The sequence below is a fragment of the Homarus americanus genome, unplaced genomic scaffold (genome assembly GCF_018991925.1).
Source record: "Homarus americanus isolate GMGI-L3 unplaced genomic scaffold, GMGI_Hamer_2.0 scaffold33468, whole genome shotgun sequence".
Taxonomy (NCBI): domain Eukaryota; kingdom Metazoa; phylum Arthropoda; class Malacostraca; order Decapoda; family Nephropidae; genus Homarus; species Homarus americanus.
The window spans coordinates 3,682,391-3,704,764 of NW_024714177.1; the positions used below are offsets into that span (position 1 = coordinate 3,682,391).

The 22,374-nt window shown below is 45.0% G+C and overlaps 1 protein-coding gene across 1 annotated transcript; it reads left to right on the forward strand.

The window, feature by feature from the left end:
- The first annotated feature begins 6,396 nt into the window (after nt 1–6,396).
- LOC121875976 (vicilin-like seed storage protein At2g18540) lies at nt 6,397–6,873 on the forward strand. Its single transcript, XM_042380816.1, has one exon. The coding sequence runs from the start codon at nt 6,397–6,399 to the stop codon at nt 6,871–6,873; it is 477 nt and encodes a 158-aa protein (XP_042236750.1).
- Nucleotides 6,874–22,374: the final 15,501 nt, after the last annotated feature.

Consider the following 22,374-nt stretch of genomic DNA (forward strand, 5'->3'; position numbering starts at 1 on the left):
TGCCTACCTGAGACAGTCATTAAATAATTAAGAGTGAAGGTGCAAAATCCAGACGCAAATCTATTTGCATCCTATAATTTATCTTATCGTGAATGCTATGTTTGTTTTTGTCTAGAGAAAGAAGACATAGAAGGAAAGTAATGGGAGTTTAGGGAAATAATGGGAGTTTTAGGGAAATTATGGTAGTTTAAGGGAAATTATGGTAGTTTAAGGGAAATTATGGGAGTTTAAGGGAAATAATGGGAGTTTAAGGGAAATTATGGTAGCGATGAACAAATACCACTCTAGCATCACCAATGGACACCTTTGCCACTGTCTTACACGTCCGTTTTATAATGTCATTGTATACTGAACAATGTGTAATCTAATTGTAATACTTTACGGGCCCTTTGATAATAATTTCCGGTGTAGATCTCTACTGCTTCATATTGCCTCTGTTTTCTACCCACGTTCACCGAGACCGAACCCTCGCTCATCATTCAGTCGACACAAAGCAACAATCCGAAAAGAGGAAACAAACACACTGATTGTTAGCCATATAGGAGGGGGGGGGGGGTTATGAGGATACACTTACCAACCTTCCCGACATATCACAGTGTAGACGTATCGTTTCGGAAGTCGTCGATCTCACCCTGCACCGATACTTTTTGGTGCGAGTGTACCAGAGTTAAGGAAATTGGCAAGAAGACATTGATTAAACAGCAAATTAAAGTCAAGAAGTAAATACCACATAACCTGTAGTGTATTTATGCTACAGAGAGTTAGTTCATTAATCGTTACTGTTGACCCGGCTGTAAATACCATGACCTCATTATTGTGTTTAGAGGGAACTAATTTATTTATTTAATTCATTTAGTCGGAAATAAAGTAGTAATTAATTAACCCTGATGTAAGGTCTTTTAAGTGTGTTTCAAGGTACGTAATTACACGAGTTCATTAACAATTAAAAGTTATGGGAGGTAAGAATGTTTGTAAGAAGGGTGAAGTGAGAGGGGTGGTTGAGAGGGGTGAAGTGAGAAGGGTGAGTGAGAGGGGTGAAGGAGAGGGGTGAGTGGAGGTGAGAGAGGGTGAAGTGGAGAGGGGTGATGGAGGTGAGGGAGGGGTGAAGTGAGAGGGGTGAAGTGGAGTGGGGTGAAGTGAGGGGGTGAAGTGAGAGGGGTGGAGTGGGGTGAAGGGAGTGGGAAGGGAGTGGGGTGAGTGAGTGAGTAGGGGTGAAGTGAGTGGGTGAAGTGAGAGGGTGAAGTGAGGTGGGGTGAAGGGAGAGGGGTGAAGTGAGGGGTGAAGTGAGTGGGGTGAAGTGAGAGGGGTGAAGAGGAGGGGTGAAGGAGTGGGGTGAAGTGAGTGGGGTGAAGTGAGTGGGGTGAAGTGAGTGGGGTGAAGCAACTGTTGGATGTATCTTCGCCTTCATCTGTTTGCTTAGTCTTCTTCTTCGTCTTCCTCCTTTTCGTCTTTTATCTTTTTTCTTCATTTCCTTCCCTCATTTATATTATTTTTTTTCCTCTCATTATTTTTGTACTTTCTTATTATTTACAAGTCGTTTCATCTTTCTTCTGTTTTTCCTTTTCTTATTTTAGGACAAAAAAAATGAGTAATTAATATAATCTATTTTTGGTATTTATGTTAACGAGGGTGCGGTGGTCGAGTGGCTATAGATCTTGTCTCCTGTTTTAATGTTTCTTGGTTCGATCCCAGGAGACTCCTATCCCACGTTGGTTGAATGCAGTGTTCGGAGATGATGGTTCCTTGTGTATTGAAGGTCTGTTGTGCCGTTTGATGCATCTCCCTCCATGTCTCTCTCTTAAGACGTACCCAGCTGTCCCTCCTCTCCACGGTACAGCCACCTCCTCAAACAGTGTCTTGAAATAACTCGGCCTGATAGACTTAGGCAAATCAAGCAGGCACATCATCATCTGCGATAGAGTTCCTGTGCAATTTCTACGCCACTTTGACAGCCATATTTGCATGTAGATAGCTTTAAAGAGTGAGGCAGCTTAAGTGCGGGAGGGGAAGGAAGAGATATTTAATTTAACGAGATCTTGAGAATTGGGTGAAATAGAGGGGGCCAGGTGAGTCATATGGTTACTGGCACGACGTCAAGTTTGGGTTCAATGCTCAACACGTATGTACAGTTGTGGGGGAAAAAGGATTCGAGAGGGAGGGAAAGGCGGGAGGGATGGGGGAAATGTATAGAAGGGCAGAGGTATAGATGAAAACTTAACATCGTCTGTAACTTTTTTTCCCATACCACGAATTGATTTTTAATTATTTTTTGTTTAGTTTAATTATGAGGTTAAGGCATTGTTTACATTCTCTCTCTACCGAAGTGTTTTTTTTTTTGTCCATGTATACATTCTAGGGTCACTTATAAGCCACACAGACTAGTAGCCTCGAAATTTCTAACCTGAAACATACAAACCAGGTAATTATTCACTGGTGGTCAATCAAGGTGTAAAGTCAACTCTTTCACCTCGAACACTTCAACATGGTTTAATTTTGTCTCTTAATTGGTGCTAAGTGAACAATATCTAGTTTTAAGGTAGAGTCTCATTGTAATTTGATGCATTTTGGGGGACGTAAGAATATCACGTACTGACCAATAGTTATGTTAGTTTTACTGTATCAAGGAATTTGTGATACCTACTACCATCATCACCACCACGGACCTCTGACAGTCCTACTACCACCACCACTACGTACCAACTGACAGCACTATTACCACCACCACGTAACCACTGACAGCACTACCACTACCACCACGTACCCACTGACAGTGTTACCACCACCACCACCACGTACCCACTGACAGCACTACCACCACCACCACGTACCAACTGACAGCACTACCACCACCACCACCACCACGTACCCACTGACAGCACTACCACCACCACCACACGTACCTTAACTGACAGCACACTACCACCACCACCACGTACCAACTGACAGCACTACTACCACCACCACCACCACGTACCCACTGACACGGTTACAATAATACCAAGCACAGTCAGTGTTGCACCACGGTGATGAGACCTCAAAATTGTAACACCAACACAACGAATCTGGTAACACTTTAGAAATGAGGTGTGTGTGTGTGTGTGTGTGTGTGTGTGTGTGTGTGTGTGTGTGACGCAGGGAGCTCGTGTGGGGGATGGAGTGAGGGAGAGGACCCACCCTCCCTCTCCTCCATCTATGAGTCACCTTCACCTTCCCGGAAAACAACAGTGACGCATTACATCACTTAAAATAACACTACATACCCCGCCCTCCCTCCCCCACCTTTCCTCTTCACACTTCTCTCCCTCTCCTTCCCTTCCTCCCTGCCCTCCCTTCCTCCTGCCCCCTTCCCTTTCCTCCGGCCTCCCCTTCCTCCTGCCCCTTCCCTCCTGCCCCCCTTCCTCCCAAGTCTCTCCTCTTCCTCACCTCACCAAATAATTTTATAGTTTATACACCCGAAGGAACATTAACAGGACGATGGTAGGTTACTCACCTCAGGAACAGGTGAGGGTAGGGGTGAAGGAGGGGGGTGAAGGAGGGGGTGAAGGAAGGTGAGGGAGGAAGAGGTGTAGGGATAAGGAGAGAGAGAGAGAGAGAGAGAGAGAGAGTGAGTCTGCCAGAAAGAAGGATAAGATACCCGAACCAAAGTCACTGAACCTTACTATGCCCTGCTGGTGGTGGTATAATGCCTGCCGGTGTGGCACGCTCGCTGGTGCGGTATAATGCTCGCTGGTGGTATAATGCTCGCTGGTGTGGTATAATGCTCGCTGGTGTGATATAATGCTCGCTGGTGTATGCACGCCCGGTGTGGCATACTCGCTGGTGTGTGTGTGGAAGTATAACGCCCGCTGCGTGGTATAATGCCTGCTGGTGTATACAATGCCCGCTGGTGTGGTATAATGCCCGCCGGTGTGGTATAATGCCCGCTGGTGTGGTATAATGCTCGCTGGTGCGGTATAATGCCTGCTGGGTGTGGTATAATGCTCGCTGGTGCGGCACGCTCGCTGGTGTGGTATAATGCCTGCTGGTAGGTATAAATGCCTGCTGGTGGTGTGGTATAATGCTCGCTGGTGGTGTGGTATAATGCTCTCTGGTGTGATATAATGCTCGCTGGTGTGGTATAATGCTCTCTGGTGTGATATAATGCTCGCTGGTGTGGTATAATGCGCTCTGGTGTGATATAATGCTCGCTGGTGTGGTATAATGCTCTCTGGTGTGATATAATGCTCGCTTGTGTGGTATAATGCTCGCTGGTGTTACTGACGGCCTGGTATTATCTTCCAGGCTTGCTTATGATACTTTGTTTGGTATCGAGTAATGATTCCCACTGTGTTATAATCTGGTGTTTTACTCTGGTGTTATTCTCTGGTGTTATACTCGTTATTCTCTGGTGTTATTCTCTGGTGTTATTCTCTGGTGTTATATGACATACCCCAGAGTATGCCCTAAGGGTAATTAGAAGCACCATTATAAATAGAGTAATCACCAAGACGCCTCTATCTGCTAGTGGTGTGTCCTGGTGACCTTGACACGCTGTAAGACCAAAACAGAGGAACAACACTGGAGAAAAGTAATCTAATGAATTCGATGTTTCGTCTTGTCACATATCGTCTGTCAAATTAATTATTCCTTTTACGAGTAACACAAGAGCCAGTTATCTGTCAGAAGAGAGAGAGTCCTGACAAATCTGTTTGTGACTTTGGTGAACCTTACAAGAGAGAACATTAAAGTGATAAATGCCGGATGAACACTTGAGTCATTGTCTTACGCTCGGTGTTTGGGATTAACAGGAAACAAATGGCTAGCTGAGACACCTTTCTGGAGATATGGGAGATAAGGTGATGTCTTTAACGTGAAGTTAGAGGCATTTCTTCAAGGTGCCACTTGTGACCCAGCTGGTGACACAGCGTCACTAATGCCACAGCTGGTGACACAATGCCACTAATGCCACTAATGCCACAGCTGGTGACACAGTGCCACTAATGCCACAGCTGGTGACACAGTGCCACTAATACCACAGCTGGTGACACAGTGCCACTAATGCCACAGCTGGTGCACAGTGCCACTAATGCCACAGCTGGTGACACAGTGCCACTAATGCCACAGCTGGTGACACAGTGCCACTAATACCACAGCTGGTGACACAGTGCCACTAATGCCACAGCTGGTGCACAGTGCCACTAATGCCACAGCTGGTGACGCATTTCTAATATTGCTGCAGCTGGTGACACAGTGCCACTAATGCCACAGATGCAGACGGTGCCACTAATGCTACAGCTGACAAGGAAGGCGGTGCCATCATGACTAAAACATTCTTGTAAGGCTCCTAGACAGAGACTCACACATTACCTCGTGTTTACAGCGACCTACACAACCCTTAACCGGATTAAACCAACCTTAGCTATTCCTCCTCTGTGTTTTCCATCTATTTCCACAGTTTTCTTTCATTCTTTCACCATCTCTAGTTTATTTTAGCCTGTTTTCTATGCTTTCTCTACCTATCCATCCTTCTCTCTCATTCTTATTCCCATTTATATATTTTTAATGTATATTCTTCTCTTTATTTCTGTCCTTTTTCTTCTTCTGTCTCATCTATTCTACCTTAAGATCATCACAGTTGTTTTATTTCCGGGTTGAAGGCAAAGAAGGGAGGGAGGGAGGGAGGGAGGGAGGGAGGGACGGACGGAGGGAGGGACGGAGGGAGGGACGCGTACCCACAAGTCTCTCTTTGTTGTTTTTTATTTATTTTTTTATTTTTCTAGAGAAAGGAGGGGTGAAAGGAGGGGTGAAAGGAGGGTGAAAGAAGATTAGAGGTGGGGAAGGAAGTTATAGTTCGGAAATTGAAGAAATTCAGGAGGAGGTAAGAGAGGGAGGCTGACCGCCTAGCTAAGCTAATAGTGTGTTAGGGTTGTGTCATGGGTTAGTTATTGTCTGTCGGTACAGGCACTAGACAGCCTACCCTATCCCATATATGGGTGTTTTAAGGGCCTTATTTCATATTCGCCGACCCTACTGGCGGATGCTGGTCTAGGGAGGTTGTCTATTGCCTGGCCGTGTAGAGCGGGGATAGTAATGGACCTTTTGAGATTTGGTAACTTTTTTGGAACCATGTATGGTTGTTGTCGTTATCTGGTGAGAGTCTTTGAAGGAGTTCTTGCTCTGATCGTTCTATCTTTTGGCAGATTCTGCTGGCCAGGGTTGTTGGGGTGGTGGTAGTGGTGGTAGGGGTGGTAGCAGTGGTGGTAGGGGTGGTAGTAGAGGTGCTATGGTTGGTGGTAGTGGTGGTAGCGGTGGTAGTATCGTGGTGGGCGCCCTTGCAAGGACGTCGCATTGAGGATAAAATTAGTATTATTCGCTTCTATTTGTTTACCCTTTCCGCTCTAGTTCCTTTTTACGGTTATGTTCCGCTGGTCAGAGAGCCACAAAGACGCCGAGAACAACTGGGCAAGAACAGGGCAAGACGAGAACAGGGCAAGACGAGAACAGAGCAAGACGAGAACAGAGCAAGACGAGAACAGAACAAGACGAGAACAGGACAAGACAAGAACAGGACAAGACGAGAACAGAGCAAGACGAGAACAGAGCAAGACGAGAACAGAACAAGACGAGAACAGGACAAGACGAGAACAGGACAAGACGAGAACAGAGCAAGACGAGAACAGAACAAGACGAGAACAGGACAAGACGAGAACAGGACAAGACGAGAACAGGGCAAGACGAGAACAGGACAAGACGAGAACAGGACAAGACGAGAACAGGACAAGACGAGAACAGGGCAAGACTAGAACAGGGCAAGACGAGAACAGGGCAAAAATGAGGACAAGACGAGGAACAGACAAGACGAGAACAGGACAAGACGAGAACAGGACAAGATGAGAACAGGGCAAGACGAGAACAGAACAAGATGAGAACAGGACAAGACGAGAACAGGACAAGACGAGAACAGGACAAGACGAGAACAGGACAAGACGAGAACAGGACAAGACGAGAACAGGACAAGACGAGAACAGGACAAGACGAGAACAGGACAAGACGAGAACAGGACAAGACGAGAACAGGACAAGACGAGAACAGGGCAGGACCTAGTATAACGACACTGACGAAGAACAGGTTCGACAATGACTTGACCCCATCCTCTAAGGTGGTAGATGAAAAAAAGGCCTCCTGCCTGTATACTGTATCAGGTATTTGAGGTGACAACTTCAAAGGTTCACCTGTCGGATAGGGGATAGGTAAGGGGCGTGGAGAATGCTAAAGAGGGTTGGAGGGATAGAAAAAAAGAGAGAGAATAAGCTAAAAGTGAGAGAAAGAGACATAGGGAGGAAGCATAGTAGAGAAAGCAAATGAGAATTGGAGAGAGAGAGAGAGAGAGAGAGAGAGAGAGAGAGAGAGAGAGAGAGAGAGAGAGAGAGAGAAAAACAGTATTAGCGAAAGAAGGAAATAGGAACACGCAATAAAGAGAGTAATAACAGTTCAGGAAAGGATACAAACAGGAGAAATTGTATAAAGGAAAAGCAAAACAGGAATAAGAAAGTAACAAAAGAGAGAGAAGGAGTATGGAAGGCGAGGTAAGAACTTAGAGAGAAGATGAGAAGTTATTGGTAGAGAAGAAGAACTGGATGTGGAATTAAAGTGAAGTAAAAAGGAGAAGAAGGAGAAGTTGGAAGAGAAGGAGTACGAAATTGGAGGAGGAGGAGGAGGAGAAGAAGGAGAAGTAGGAGAAATTGGAGGAGGAGGAGGAGAAAAGGAAAAGAAGGAAGTGGAAAGGAGGAGAAGGAAGAGAAAAAGAGAAAAGCAACACAGACGAAAAAAAGGTAAAATTGATAGCAGACACAGATGGGAAGGACACAACGAATAAAGGAGTAGGAGGAGGAACAGAAGGAGAAGACGTAGACTAATAACGGAGTGGATAGACGTAATGAAGAGAGACATAGAAATAACAGGGGGAGAATTGATAAGACTCAAATGACGGTATAACATAGACCTCAACACTAGGGCTGTAGATCTGGCTGTAGTGGTTGGTGTTATGACTGCAGTGGTTGGTGTCATGACTGCAGTGGTTGGTGTCATGACTGCAGTGGTTGGTGTCATGACTGCAGTGGTTGGTGGTGTCATGACTGCAGTGGTTGGTGGTGTTATGACTGCAGTGGTTGGTGGTGTTATGACTGCAGTGGTTGGTGGTGTTATGACTGCAGTGGTTGGTGGTGTTCTTCAAGTTTCGGAAGATTTTGATGGCGTTGAGGTGAGAACAAACTAGTATTGCTGAGGTGATAAAGTAGACTGTGTTCTACGTGGCCAAGATGAGGTTTTTGTTCTTCGTGGCCCAAGAAGAAGTCTGTGTTCAAGGCCAGACAAGACGTACCATCGGGCACCAGATGTTAATATTCTTCAGAGACCGGAAGTCATCGCTCTTGATCGACAAAAACTGATTTAACCTAACCTATCCTAACCTAAACGAAATATCGGTGTTCTTCAGGTGTCGGAGGTCGGTGTTCTAATCCACTAGCACTGTGGTGTTCTTGGTCTCCTGGGAACAAAAATGTAAATCCAGAGTATCCAGCTTCACCTACCATCGCCGCGGACTCCTCTCGACCAAACACTGTCCCGCGGGAACCAGGAAGCTCTGTATACTTGTGTAATTTCCGGAAAGTTACACAACAAGAGCTTAAAGTTAAGTACTCCCAGTATGTTTCCACGATGCATGGACACAATCCCGTGATGAGGGTATGTGTGTGGGGGCCGGGAGGTGCGGGGGTAATGTGACGCGTGGAGGCGTGTGGTCCCAGGGGCGGACAGCCAGCCAAGCTCGCTGCCCTAACCTGCCCATCCCAGGCGTCCCCCCCCCCCCGTCCACACGGTCACGCCGGGTCAGCTTAGGTCACTCTGTAGGGGGAGGGGGGGTGACCACTTGGGCACGTGCAACATAGCATGGCAAGTTGGAGATGGCACCTTGGGTGGGTATAAGGTGATGGCGTGTTTACAAATACTTGGTGTCGGTGGCGGTGGGAGCCGGGCACCAAAATAGCCCCCGGGCCGCTCCCATTTTGGTTGGAGGGGGGCGTGGGTGCCAAGTGCCTCACACCGCCAACACCACAATTATCATACAACACTATAATTACCTGTATGGAATTCTTGCCAAGTAGTAAAATGCATTGTAAGGAAGATAGGGAGCCCTGGATGACGGTCGGGGAGGCTGGCAGGTAGAAGGAAGCTCAAGGATGAAATAAGAGATATGAGTGTGTGTGTGGCGGCGTGAGCGGAGGGCCGGCGGGCTGCAGGTATCTGGTAGCGAGAGCTGGTGGGCCGCCATTTACGTGTGTGCAGGCCAACTGGGCTCTTGAAGAGCAGTCGCCCCGCTGCCCAGTCCGATCCCCGACCAGGCTAACCTTCCTCCGCTCGGCCGAACAACAAGCCTCCGCAAGTGTTACGGTGTGTATCCGGCAATAGAACAAAGCCTGACGAATCTATAAAATAATCTTTGCCGGGGAGAGTACCGGCAGGTCCATTGGAGTATACGTGTGAGAGTGGTCAGTGTTACGCGCGGCCATAAGTGTTCAAGTGCAAGACAGTGTAAGTGTTCGTCTGTGTGGTGCAGGAGTTTTCCCCCCAGATGCTGCGCCGGCCCCTCCGCCAAGCCCCGTCAACACTGCCTGCAGCTCAACGGCCAGCAAGTGTTCCTCCCTTTTAGTAGTGTTGTTGTGGCAACCCTCTGAAGGCTAGGCAGGCGGTGCGCGGAGGGGCCCGCCAGCTCCCCTGCTCTGCTCTCTTGCATGGTTGTCATATAAGCGTCCAAAGACCAGCCATGATCTCTCTTATAACCATCAGTCTCCCAGGAACGATACAGAAATTATAGTTTGTCTCAGTAAAGGTGTAATTGTATACCAGCAATTACTAAGACAGTCCTGTCCTTCACAGACCAGGAAGAGACCGTAAATCACACCCCAAAGTGTATTAAAAGATACTCTAACATAATCACCATTACTAAACGATAATGTGGACCATTAAACTCTAAACATCTTAACTAAACCTAAATAAGAAATGATGAATTAAATAGGTAAAGGATTCTGTGAGAGCCTAGCCGCTGCCAGGGCTCGCACACGAGGCCCCTGTACAGCAAGCTAAAGTCTTCTGGCGGGGCACAAGAACGAGGCTTCCCGTGTGACCCTGGGATCATTATGTCTTGTATACCTTTTTGGCATCCCGTGAACCTCGTTAATAAGTACGTGTGGATAAACTTGAAAATTACTACGAGTTCCCTATTACTCAAAAGAATCTATCCCAGGAACCAATTGGCTAAGTATAACCGAGGAAGTCCTTGTTGGGTGTGGACTATGACAGTCACCCGGCCTGAGCTCAAGTTCTGGTCCACCTCTCAGCTGGATGTGTTCCGAGTCTGACAGATGTTTTGAGTGTGTTATAAGTGAACTATACCTTAGTGTATAACTATGTGCTAGTGAGGAGTGATATTTTGTCCAGTCACTGATGGTCACATGTGCTAGACGAAGTTGTGGTGGTGGAGACGGGCGCAGTAGTACAAGTAGTAGTTAGTAGAGACAGGACTGAGCAGTGATGTTGGAGACACACAACACTACCGAGACACAGAGTTGTACATAGTTTGAATTGGTTTGGTAGAGACGAAATTATACATAGCAAAGGTAGTTGAAAGATGACTGGTGATGACTGGTGGTGGTGGGGGACACAAGGGGAAGAGAATATAGTTCTGCATGTCTTAATGGTGACCTAAAGACACACATGGTGGTGAACAGAGATAGAAACATACACACAGTTGGACAATGTAGCGGAGATAAGAGCTAGGAGAGTTTTTACATGACATTGTTTGTGCAGAAATGTATAAAATAGTTGTTGAGTCTGGCAGAGTTGTATACAAGCTGAGTGTCAGTACAGCGGTGAACACCATATAACTTGTAACTTGACAATGAAACTTACCTGTAGTAGAATATTTCATTGAGGATGTGATAGACTAGTTTACCTGAGTTAGAGGTCTTAAGTGGACACGATGATGGAGAGCCTAACCCATGTTTCTGGTCTTTTCCTTCCCGAGATGACAATAAGAAGTGCCATAGTATTTAGTTTTAGGATCGAACACTTCTTTTAGTTAAATTTCACGCCGTTAGATAATAATGCCAGGCGTCTGATACTAGTATATATAGTTTCCAACCCTATCAGGCCTGTTTGAAGGACTTGTTGATTACAAATAGAGAAATGTGCATCAGGTGTAACAGAATTATAGAGTGACTACCCGCGGAGTGATACTGGAGCCACTTTATGAGAGCCTGTGAACCTAGTATTGAACACCTTGTCATTTGGAGCTACCTGTGTATTTAGTTACAAAAATTTTAGTTTGAGTTTAATTAGTTGAACATGAACCTTCAGTATGAAGTTAAAATTAAATAATTCAGTATCAACTTGTGTTAAAAAATTTGATTGGAATGTCATTATGTAGACTGGTTTCACGTACGTCCTTAAATCCCAGAGAATGAGAATTGGTGAATAGTATTTATTTCTTAGGGACGACCTGATGTTACATTTGGGGTCTATGTTAGCTTGTGAGGCTACCGAGGGCTACCAGAAGACGTTGATAGGCTACCGAGGGCTATCAGAAGACGTTGATAGGCTACCGAGGGCTATCAGAAGACGTTAACAGGTAGTGGTAGCGTCTTTCAAGAGCTTTGTCCACACTAGGTTGTCCTTCCTCACGAGTCTAGTGTCGAGTAATGTCTAACCAGATGATCAACATGGATGCTTGTGGAGTCAGTTCATTTGAGAAAAGTGAAAGCAAAACACAGTGATCATAGAGAACAGCCTGATAATATAACAATGACACCAAGACGATGAGTTAATGGCCACTATTTAGAGCAAGAATTTCTAACACGATCATCATCAAAATTGTGTTGTGATGAATGTTGTTGTAAACGACACGAGTTGTGGTCGCTGGTGCCGTCATCGTCCTCTCGTGCCGTCATCGTCCTCTCGTGCCGTCATCGTCCTATCTGACTACTATGAAGTATTATATTGTCCTCCTGAAATATCTTTATGGTGACTTTATTAAGACATTTGGTCATTACTCCTTGCGATTATTTATAAAAGTTTACATAGGCGAGGAAGTAACTGCTCTTGTATGAGATGTATAAATATATACCAAGTGTAGTGTGAGTTAACTGAGGAAACGTTCAAGAACAAAAGCGTCTCAAGTAAAAGTGTCTCAAGTAAAAGTGTCTCAAGTAAAAGTGTCTCAAGTAAAAGTGTCTCAAGTCACATAAATGTTTGATGTGATAATTATAAACATATTAACCGAGGAGGAATTTTTGGCAGAATATCAGTGTTTGTCACAGACGATGGGGCCAGAAGTCAGTGATGGCCGGGTGGCCCACCCTTGAAGGTCACATCTCCTGGCCTTGCCAACACCACTCCATTATTCATGTTGGCCTTTGATCACAGCGTAGCACTTTATTGCCTGTGCTTTGTATCTCAGTTAGCTCACCGCTGTATGGATGAGCGTAGTAGTAAACGTTTGCTGTCAGCCAGATGTCTTTGTGTCCCATAAACGTTTTTTTTTTGGTCATACGAGACGGTAAACTGCATCGCCTCGCCTCATATAGTCTCTGTCTTCACCATAAACTGTGGTTATCACATGTTTTGGTAAATAATATTGATCATATAGCCTGTAAATAAAGGTACGTAACACATGTCACATTATGGTTATCAGTATCTTACGGTAGTCAAGATTGTTGCTTGTGTTCTGTCACTTACCTCCGGCACTAGAGCTTTATTACTACTGTGGTGGCTGAGGGAGCTGAAGAGCCAGACCTGATGAATTCACTGCTAAAATTAGCTACACTTAATAATCAAGAAGCTCTGCATCACAAGCTATCATGGCTGAAGACTTTAAGTTACTGAATATCATTACTCGGACGGACATGGGTGGTTACGTGGCTTTGATTGACACAGGCGCCCGTTCACCTTCTTGGCATCGATGGCTATGTATGCAGGCCAGCCTAGGTTGATATGCAGCTCAGCCAGATGCAAGTGGCCGTGAACCTGCCTGGTAGCAATGGCTATGTAAAACTTCCCTGATATAAACATGTAACTCCGCCTGGCGCAAGGGGCCATACAAGTCAAGAGCAAAGTTAACTATACAACTCTTCCTTAGAATAAAACTATATATAACTACCTGGTACTCGGCCGTGGCTGAAGGAGAGGTTATTCAGTTATATTAAGAGCGGCAGACAAGTACCTCTGTCTGCTGTTTCACATGTACGTTGCATCCAGAACAGATACGTTATATTTACACCTAGAGGGGGAAAGCGGCCCCCTGTCTTATTTGTTTCATTATTTTTACTACAGGAAAGTCAAAGGTAAACTGACGTACACTTGGATGAGGTTCAACACTTATTCTCTGAACTGTCTTTCAAAAATCAGTTTTCATTTCTAAAACTTGTCATTATATTTCAATTTTTTACTCCTTTGTATTTTGCAATTTTTCTAACCTAACCTAACCTAACCTAACCTAACCTAACCTAACCTAACCTAACCTAACCTAACCTAACCTTTACACACACACAAGAACTTCATCATCACACATAGTTTTAGTGCAGTTAATAAACCTCACAAGATGCGCTTCAAACACTTCTTGTGGTTAGCTCTGCACACTTGAGGTGGCGAAGAGTCGGCACCCCAACACTGTGAGGAATGTTCTGTGAAGTAAACTTATTTTTATTAAAGGAAAGTAAAAGAAAAAACAAATCTACTTCACGGAGGGATGTAACCTGTTGTTGTGTTGGCAGCTCCCGTGAGTAATAGACTAAAGCAGTTTTAAGTTTATTCTTCGGTTCAGCCAAGATAGTTTACCAATATGGGAATGAGGTGCAACATAGACTTACCAATAATCCAAAGACACCACCGTTAAATTACTCAAGTCAAGGTCAAGTTTTATTTATTGGGGCCTTTTTGTTTATTGTCAATTTCGTTGTTAATCTTTTCAGAATCAAATCTTTAGAGTATTTTTGGCTTTGTATCGATATTTCGGTATATTTCCTCCTACCGTTTTGATGTACCATACAGTTTCCTGCTATGGGGGGATGGTGTAGAGTTGTGTGTTGACTGTAAATACATTTTTGTGGCATCGATGTTTCCATGGAATTTTGTTTCGTCAGTTATTCATACAATGTTATAAGTCAACTTTATCTTATCATGTAGTTTAATGTTACGTCGGATTTTAGTGATTTTTACCCCGCATGTGAGGTTGTGTGCAGAAGTTTATGAAGGTGGGAGGTGAGAAGCCTCAGTAGCGAGACATACAGTGAGGTCGGTGGGCAGGCGGCGGTGTGGTCCATGTAGCTCCTCAAGTCGGGCAGGCGGCGGTGTGGCCCAGCTAGCTCCTCAGGTCGGGCAGGCGGCGGTGTGGCCCAGCTAGCTCCTCAGGTCGGGCAGGCGCCACTCGCGTTAAATCTGAACATGACCGGCTGAGCATGGAGCTGGCTAGGCTGCCAACTTCCGCCTCTCGCCCCCTCCCTTTCAGCGCCTCGCCGAGTGCCATGACCCTGCCATCCCAGGGTGCCATCGCTCCCCATAAGCTCCCCTAGCAAAAATTATCAGTTATATTGGATTTTAAAGAGAGATTAACCTAGAGTTGTGAGTGTGTGTGTGGAGGCTCCAGCTTGGTGGAGGTGGAGGGGGTGGGTAGAGGTTGGCAGTGGTACCCATTTGGCACGGTCCAGGGCTATCAGGTGGCACCCACAGGCAGCCCAGCTCGCTCCACCTTCCACCTGAAGTGAATCATCTCGCTTCGAATCGGTGTTTAGTACTAAAGCTTGAAACTGTAGCTAAATAAAATTAAGTACCTTGAGCTTAATTTATTGTAAGACACTCACACTTAGTTGGGTCGATTTAAATAAGACTTTAAAACACAACCATAATAAACAGTCTAAGTTCGCACGAACCATTGGGGGCAGAGTCGAACCATCTCGAACTGAAACGAGACAGAATCCCTGGAACAATCACAGGTTGGCAGAGAGCAAGACCCTCAACACTCAACGCTGCTCTCACATGATTCTAGGTTTAGCCAGCTGAGGAATGTCGGGCATGTTTAATTTTGGCTCAACCGTCGTATTTCATATTATTTCTTTTCCCACTCAGTCATGATTAACAAACTCTGGAACCCACTTATTTTGTACGTCTTTTTGTTTACGAATAGTTCCCCTCCTGCCATAGTGTGTCTCGGTGCTGATACTGTCTGCTTTCCCTCACTCCTGAACATCTCTATACGTGCGGGAGTCTGAAGGCTAAACTACACAGTGTCGAGTACTATAATAAACTATCTTAACTGGTTGGAGACGTAAATGTTCCCTTCATCCAACAGATCTATAGAGAGTTCCCTTTGGAGTAATTTAAGTGCATCAATTAGTTATGTTTCAGTGTCTATATGAAAGATCCTCCTGATTTCTAAGGATTTTGTCTAGTATGCAGCTTAATATTTTGCCTCGACTAAGTTACTGTACACGCTCCTCCTCCTCGGGTCTGGTTGCTTACCACTCGACATAATCCTCGAGGCCTTGAGCTGAGGAAGGTTCTTATCACTTACTTGGTTTGTCTAAATATAAACACCCATCATGTGTCTCTGTTGCTTATCCATTTTCAATCAAATTCATCGCCTTCACAGATAACTTTCCCCCCTTTTAAGAAGATCAAAGAAAGACTAAAGACAGGAGAGACTTCGGGGATATATACACGAACTGTGGCCCTTAAAACACCCATAGTAGTAATAGATATTTGATGCAGTCATCTGTGTGTGAGTTAGGGAACATTTTAAGAAGTGATGATCGTGTAAAAACGCCTTTCAACACCCGGGCTGGCAGCTAACTCACACATTAGAAGACTCGTGACCTCCACCTCGTAGGAGTGATAAACTGCAGCCCCTCACATCGTTCTGTCTCGGCCTCTACATATATATAGACTTGTGTGTGTGTGGAACAAGACACACACACACACACACACACACACACACACACACACACACACACACACAAAATCACTCCATTCGTTTTTATATTTTTTTACTTACGTATTTTATCACACCATTACCTAATGTGTCTCACCTCCCGCTGCGTTGACCCTGTTCGAGTACCACCTGTACCACCACCTGTACCACCACCTGTACCATCTACTACCACCCACCACTCACTACCACCCATGACCCACTGCTTACACCACCGCCCACCATCTACACTACAGGACCTTGCCGAAACACCATATTAACCACCAACCACACTTCCACCCACACCTACAGTGATGACCCTGTGGAACACGACCCACATTGCCGCCCACAGTGACCCAGTTGGAACACCACCCACCACCCACATTGCTGCCCACTGTGAACCCCTTGGAACACCATCCACACCACCGCCCACAGTGACCCACTTGGAACACCACCCGCCACCCACATCGCCGCCCACAGTGATCGTGTTGGAACAGCATCAGGCTACACGCCGCCCACACGCTGTAGAATGTTGTCCAAATAGCGAGAGAGAGAGAGAGAGAGAGAGAGAGCCACCCAGAGCAGCGCCACTGTATTCCTCAAATAACTTTACCGAAGCTGCTCATACCTTCCCCGCCCACGCCACCACGCCCACACGCCACCACGCCCACACGCCACCACGCCACCACGCCCACACGCCCACACACCAACACTACCAACACCACTACCTCTACCACCACCAATGCCAACATCATACATCATCACCCCTACATAGTCTTCACATATACCACAAGATAATACTAACCTCCACATACCACCCCAACACACACACACACACACACACACACACACACACACACCATCCATATTAGTAAACTGTATAATTATTAACTTAAGTCAATATGAAATTAGCACTTATAGTAGACTTCTCAACGTATCGAACCAAACTCAGTACAGTAAGTCACATCTAAATAAACTCAGGTATTATGGGTGCTCAACATCTTTCTTGTCTCTGCTAGCTTCTTCTCTTGATGCTCTCTCCCTCTCTCTCTCCTGCACACTGAAGGAGGAGGGGCGTCTGGTAGTCTATGGTTATACTTTGTCGAGATATTCACAGTGCTTCTTTGGATGAGTCAACCTCTGCCAAAATGAAACCGTTTTGGGGTCGACGTGATTCATTACTTGATTCGAGGAAATTCTGAAAGATTTTTGATTTATTATTCTTATGTATAGTTTAGATCACCTGAAGATTCGCCATCCTAACCTAACCTACCCTATCTAACTTAAACTACTCTAATTTAACCTAATCTAACCTAACCTAACCTGACCTGACCTGATCTGACTCCCTAGGTAACGTTAGGGTGATTATAATTCAGGTAAAATAAGCGGATGGGAGGGGAACTAGGTTAGGTTAGGTTAGGTTTACTTTCTAAACGATAAATTATACAATATACCAGAATCTGTTATAGAACTTCGAAAAATTCCCTGCCACAACGAATGTCAACACTGGAGATCTTAATTTTACATCCGTGTTAGACAGGATTACTCATGTTTTCCCCTTTCTTATCGCAAATTGTAGTCTTCAAAACAAAACCACACGAAACATTACGGTATTTCAACCTCGTATATTGTTATTGTTCATAGAAGGTGAGGAACTTTAGTAGTGTTTCACCCGAACATTTTTGACTACCTTGGTTGGCCTAAATTCCAAGTTTCCGGACCTGACTAAAAATTTACTTTACTTCGGGAGATAATTCTTGTCTTTACTCGAGACAGTTTTAGCCTTAAACCTGAATCTTTCGACGACATCCTCAGTCTAGTCTGTCACCAAAGAAAGTTTCGGGAGTTGTCTTAAGGTATTCAATTATGTTTCAGTCTCTTACACGTGATAGTCAATGATAAGTCTCCGTCTCTCCGTCTCCCCGTCTCTCCGTCTCCCCGCGTGTGTTGGCCAGGTCCCCGCCGTCACCACTTGGGGCTGAGTCACTAGGCTGGCGGGTCCTCGGGATTAATCCATCGCCGCGACGCTGGTGATGAAGAAGAGATATATATTGCTGGTCTCTGTGACTTGAAGACGCACCTCACTGAACATCTTAACGACAAACATTGACACACTTACTCAAACACTTCTACGATCAGTGACACACTTACCTGAACACTTCTACGATCAGTGACACACTTACCTGAACACTTCTACGATCAGTGACACACTTACCTGAACACTTCTACGATCAGTGACACACTTACCTGAACACTTCTACGACCACTGACACACTTACCTGAACACTTCTACGATCAGTGACACACATACTCAAACACTTCAGAGACCAGTGACACACTTAAGCCTCTCAACTTGTTTCTCTGTGTGAACGGAAACATCTTACAAAACACATTATCCGATTTTGATCAAACTTGGCGAATGGGTTGATCACTGAACGAGGAATAACGTTTAGGAGGGTGAGAGGTCAAGGTACGTGAGAGGTCATGATCACAACTGTACGCCTGGAGGTAAGGCTTGTCGTCTGGTGGTTTTCGACATCAACTTTCAATTTTATTTACATCTAGGGATCGTGTTAATGAGTCTTGAAGGTTCCCGCCTCTGCCACGAGCGTATCATCACCCGCTGCCTCAGTTGGGTGGTGTTCTGACGGATTATATTGATTTAATTTTATTATCTTCAGAACAAACCTAAGACTGTTTGTCATCTGTCAGGGAGAGAATCTTGAGGGGGGAGGGAGGGGGGTGTGGACGCCTGTGACAACTCCACCAAATTTCACCTCGAGTATTTTTATTGGCCTCAGTCTCTGCATCTTTTCCCTTAAACAGAGTATTTTTACCATCCAATAATTCTAATGCTTTACAAATTTACTGATGGTGTTGTTCTCATGAGCGAGTTTATGACCTTCAGAATGTGAACTATTTTATTCGAGGCATTTCGTTAAAATTCTTTCTCCTCTCTAATATTTTGCTCAGTTTTAGTAGTTGTGTCATCTAGTGTTGCCCAATATTGTCATCAGTTTTAGTGGGAAGTATTACCAACTCCGGGGTCACGTCTTATCATCGTTTTCTGTCGTGACTTTGAGCTTCACATCTTGGTAGTTCAGTCCTTGTTAGCGTTAAATGATACCAAAGTCAACGTCTTATAGTGCCACAAATGTCTCGTACAGATGTTACCAGAGCAGGTGACCTTCATACCCTGCGTCGTTAGTGGCACTTCTTTATACACATGCACCTTACAAGCAGCTGGCACTGTCCCCCATCGTTCCAAGCGAATGATCCATCAAACCTCAGAGAGTGCCAATACGATCAGGAGGTAAAGAGTGTCATCAGTCCCCCAATCCCCCTCACCCACCATTAGAGACGAGAGGAGGTGCCACTGGTGCCTCAGAAGCCTTCATCCAGTGCCTAACCTCCACAACCTCATGGCTAACCTAACCTAAACCTCCCCTTCCTGGCTAACCTTCAACACAATCACTTCCTCCTAAAGAAAATGAACACAAGCTGCGGGGGGAGGGGGGGGGGCAACACCTGCCATCACCTAAACTAATATGAAAGCAACAAATTTATTTCTCATATAAAAACAGTAAGGAATCTATGTGGCTAATTTAAACGACACAAGCGTGAACGGTCGCCATGTTCTGAGTCTATTTGATGAAGAGGGCTTAAACCTTCACAAAAGGATCGAGGGTAAATAGTGGTGTCGGAGGGATGAGTAGTGAAGCTCGACAGGCGGTGGAAGAGATGACCAACCACAGAGGAATGAAAGATCCAAGAGGAATGCATCTTGTGGCACATGCAAGAGGTGTCGCTGAAGAAGGTGGTACTGGCGAGGTCTGGCGGGCCTCAGTTGGATGCCTGAAGCGTGAGTCATCTCCCAGGTGGTGGTCACCCAACACCCACCAGCCAAGGCTCTTATTCTTCGCCAGTTGAGTTCGTCGTCTAGTCGAAGTACTTGGCAATGCTTGACGACAGGATAATATTTTTTGTTTATCAGTCGGAAACAAGTTAGTGTGTCGTTATGAAGGTCTTGTACTGTATATATTACTTTAGTCGTGGCGGTGTTATAGCGGTGGTGGGTAAAGAGACTTGGCAGCGCTCAGGCCACAAGGTCGCCCACACGCAGCCAACCAGCCAGCCACCTCCCCCACTGCTCCCCGGCTCTTTCAGTGGGCAAAGAGATATTTTAAGGGTTAGAATAGTACATATATATATTAAGCTGCCGTCTACCTAGTTGACGCCACTCCCACCTACCACCCCTGAAAACACATCTGTGATCAAACTCCCGTGATTCTATACAGTTGTAAAGAGAGTTGAGAGCAAGACCTTAACCTGTCGACGCCCGACATCTATCCTCTCCTCGACTTCCTCATCTTTATCATGTTATGCATCTGGTCTGTCATGTAGCTACAAGGACACTTAAAATATTACACAAGCTAACAATATCACTTCATTAATTTCCCAACCCAAATGTTATTCACTACACCAGCTGAAAACACGAGTCGGTAGGCATAAAAATCTCCATCGTATTGAGCACTAAAACTCGTCTTTCAAGTGAAGGCCGAGCGAGCCATTGTTTATACGTGGCTGTATTGTTTTAGTGTCAGAGGTGGTGTACAGCTTTGCCTGGCGTAGAGCCGTGAAGGCGACTGTGTGTGTGAGGAGCAACAGCTGGGCACGCGGGGGTCCCTGTACTAGCTAGCCATCCCCACTCTCCTGTCGCTGTTTTATTGCCTAGCCAACTATGTTTCTTTACCTCCCTCACACCTGCTGCCTCTCATTAAACTGTTGTTGCTGCTGTGACCTAAATTACCCTCTCAGTCTTCAGCCAGCAACTTCATATTTGCTTTAGTTTATGGACGATTTATATACATGACAGCGATTATTTTGAGACGTGCCAAGAGACTTTGATTATCTTCAATATGTTCGTGTCACTTGCAGTGCTTTCATGATGCAGATTCAAAGATTATTTAATAATTGCATCGATTATTCACAGACGTACTTTTATAATTCATACTTCCCTTAATGAGTTAGACAGAATCCGACAACCCGGTGAACGAGCGTCTATGTTTATACTGAAGATCAAACTCCACGTACAGACTCAGACACCGTTACTAAAAAGGGTCCAGTCCTCACCTATCACTCACAGCTTTATCATTTATTATTGTTTTTGTAACTATATATATAAAAAAAGCAGTCTGATATTTAGGTCAGCGAGCAATTAAGGTGGCGTTGGCTCATGGACGTGGGGGGTAGGGGGGGGGTGAAGGGAGGAGCAGCTTCCTTGGTTTAAATTAGTCTTAGGTGTTTTTGTCACTTCAGTTTGTGTCGCACCTTGTTTTGACTCGACATAAATTGAAATGGACCAGCGATTGACTTACTCATCATCTCTCAGTCCTCAGTGTCGGCACCATGATGCTCGAATCTTCACGGGGGAAAACAAAAACAATGACAATGTACAGATTCTTGCAGCCTCGAACGCCATACTTTACATTAACACTGAAAACACATATCCCCCTTTTATCTAGTCTCCCACATCACCAGTTTAACATTACCGTAAGACCTTTAAAACACCTCATAACAACAAATATATGCCTCTGTACAACACTTATTTTCAGGTTAATTCACCCGGTTGACATAAAGATTCCCGCCATATTATTCTTCCCGCCAAAAGATGAACATGTATGGAGGTGGTGTAATTTTGGCGGGAATATTTTAAACAGGCGTTGGAAAATTTTGCCTTATATTTGTAATGAGTTACATGTTTGACTAAATTATGGCGACACGTAAATGATATATAATAAATAGATTGTGATTAGTGTATACAAGTGTGGATAGACTGGAAAAATATACGGAGAGAAATGACTGATAGGATGTTCAATGCTGGAAATGTAATCCGTCTTCAGTTTGTTTACGAAATAATGAAAGAGTAGGCCATGTTATATACAATCTGGAAATAATTTATAAAATAGAAAGGGTCAACCAGGGCTGGTTTTATCGTTTATATAGAGCTCGTGTATTAATCTGTTTATCTAATATACTATAGGAATTGGCGTTTGTCTGTTTGTGTGTCTGTTCTGGGCAGCCGAAACGGCACAATCGTTTTTCATCAAACTTGGTGGAAAAATCACAAAAAATCGTAGAGTGGAAAAAAACCTGGTCCCATGTCGATGGTTTCTTTAGGAAGGCATTAATTAACCATTTTATTTACGCTGGAAAACGATGCAGGGCTACGGACTTGGCGCACCCTCATTCGCTGTACGCTAGCCAAGCACGAGCGTTCAATCTTTCACTGGACACGAACGTGCCCGCGATCACTTGTTTAATTCTATACTCAGGGTATGTCTTGTGTTGAAAGAAACATAGGGGGTCTTGTTGGTAGTGTT

Bases quoted from the DNA above. Each gene is read 5' to 3' on its own strand.
- LOC121875976 (XM_042380816.1), top strand. From the start codon at position 6,397: ATGTTCCGCTGGTCAGAGAGCCACAAAGACGCCGAGAACAACTGGGCA.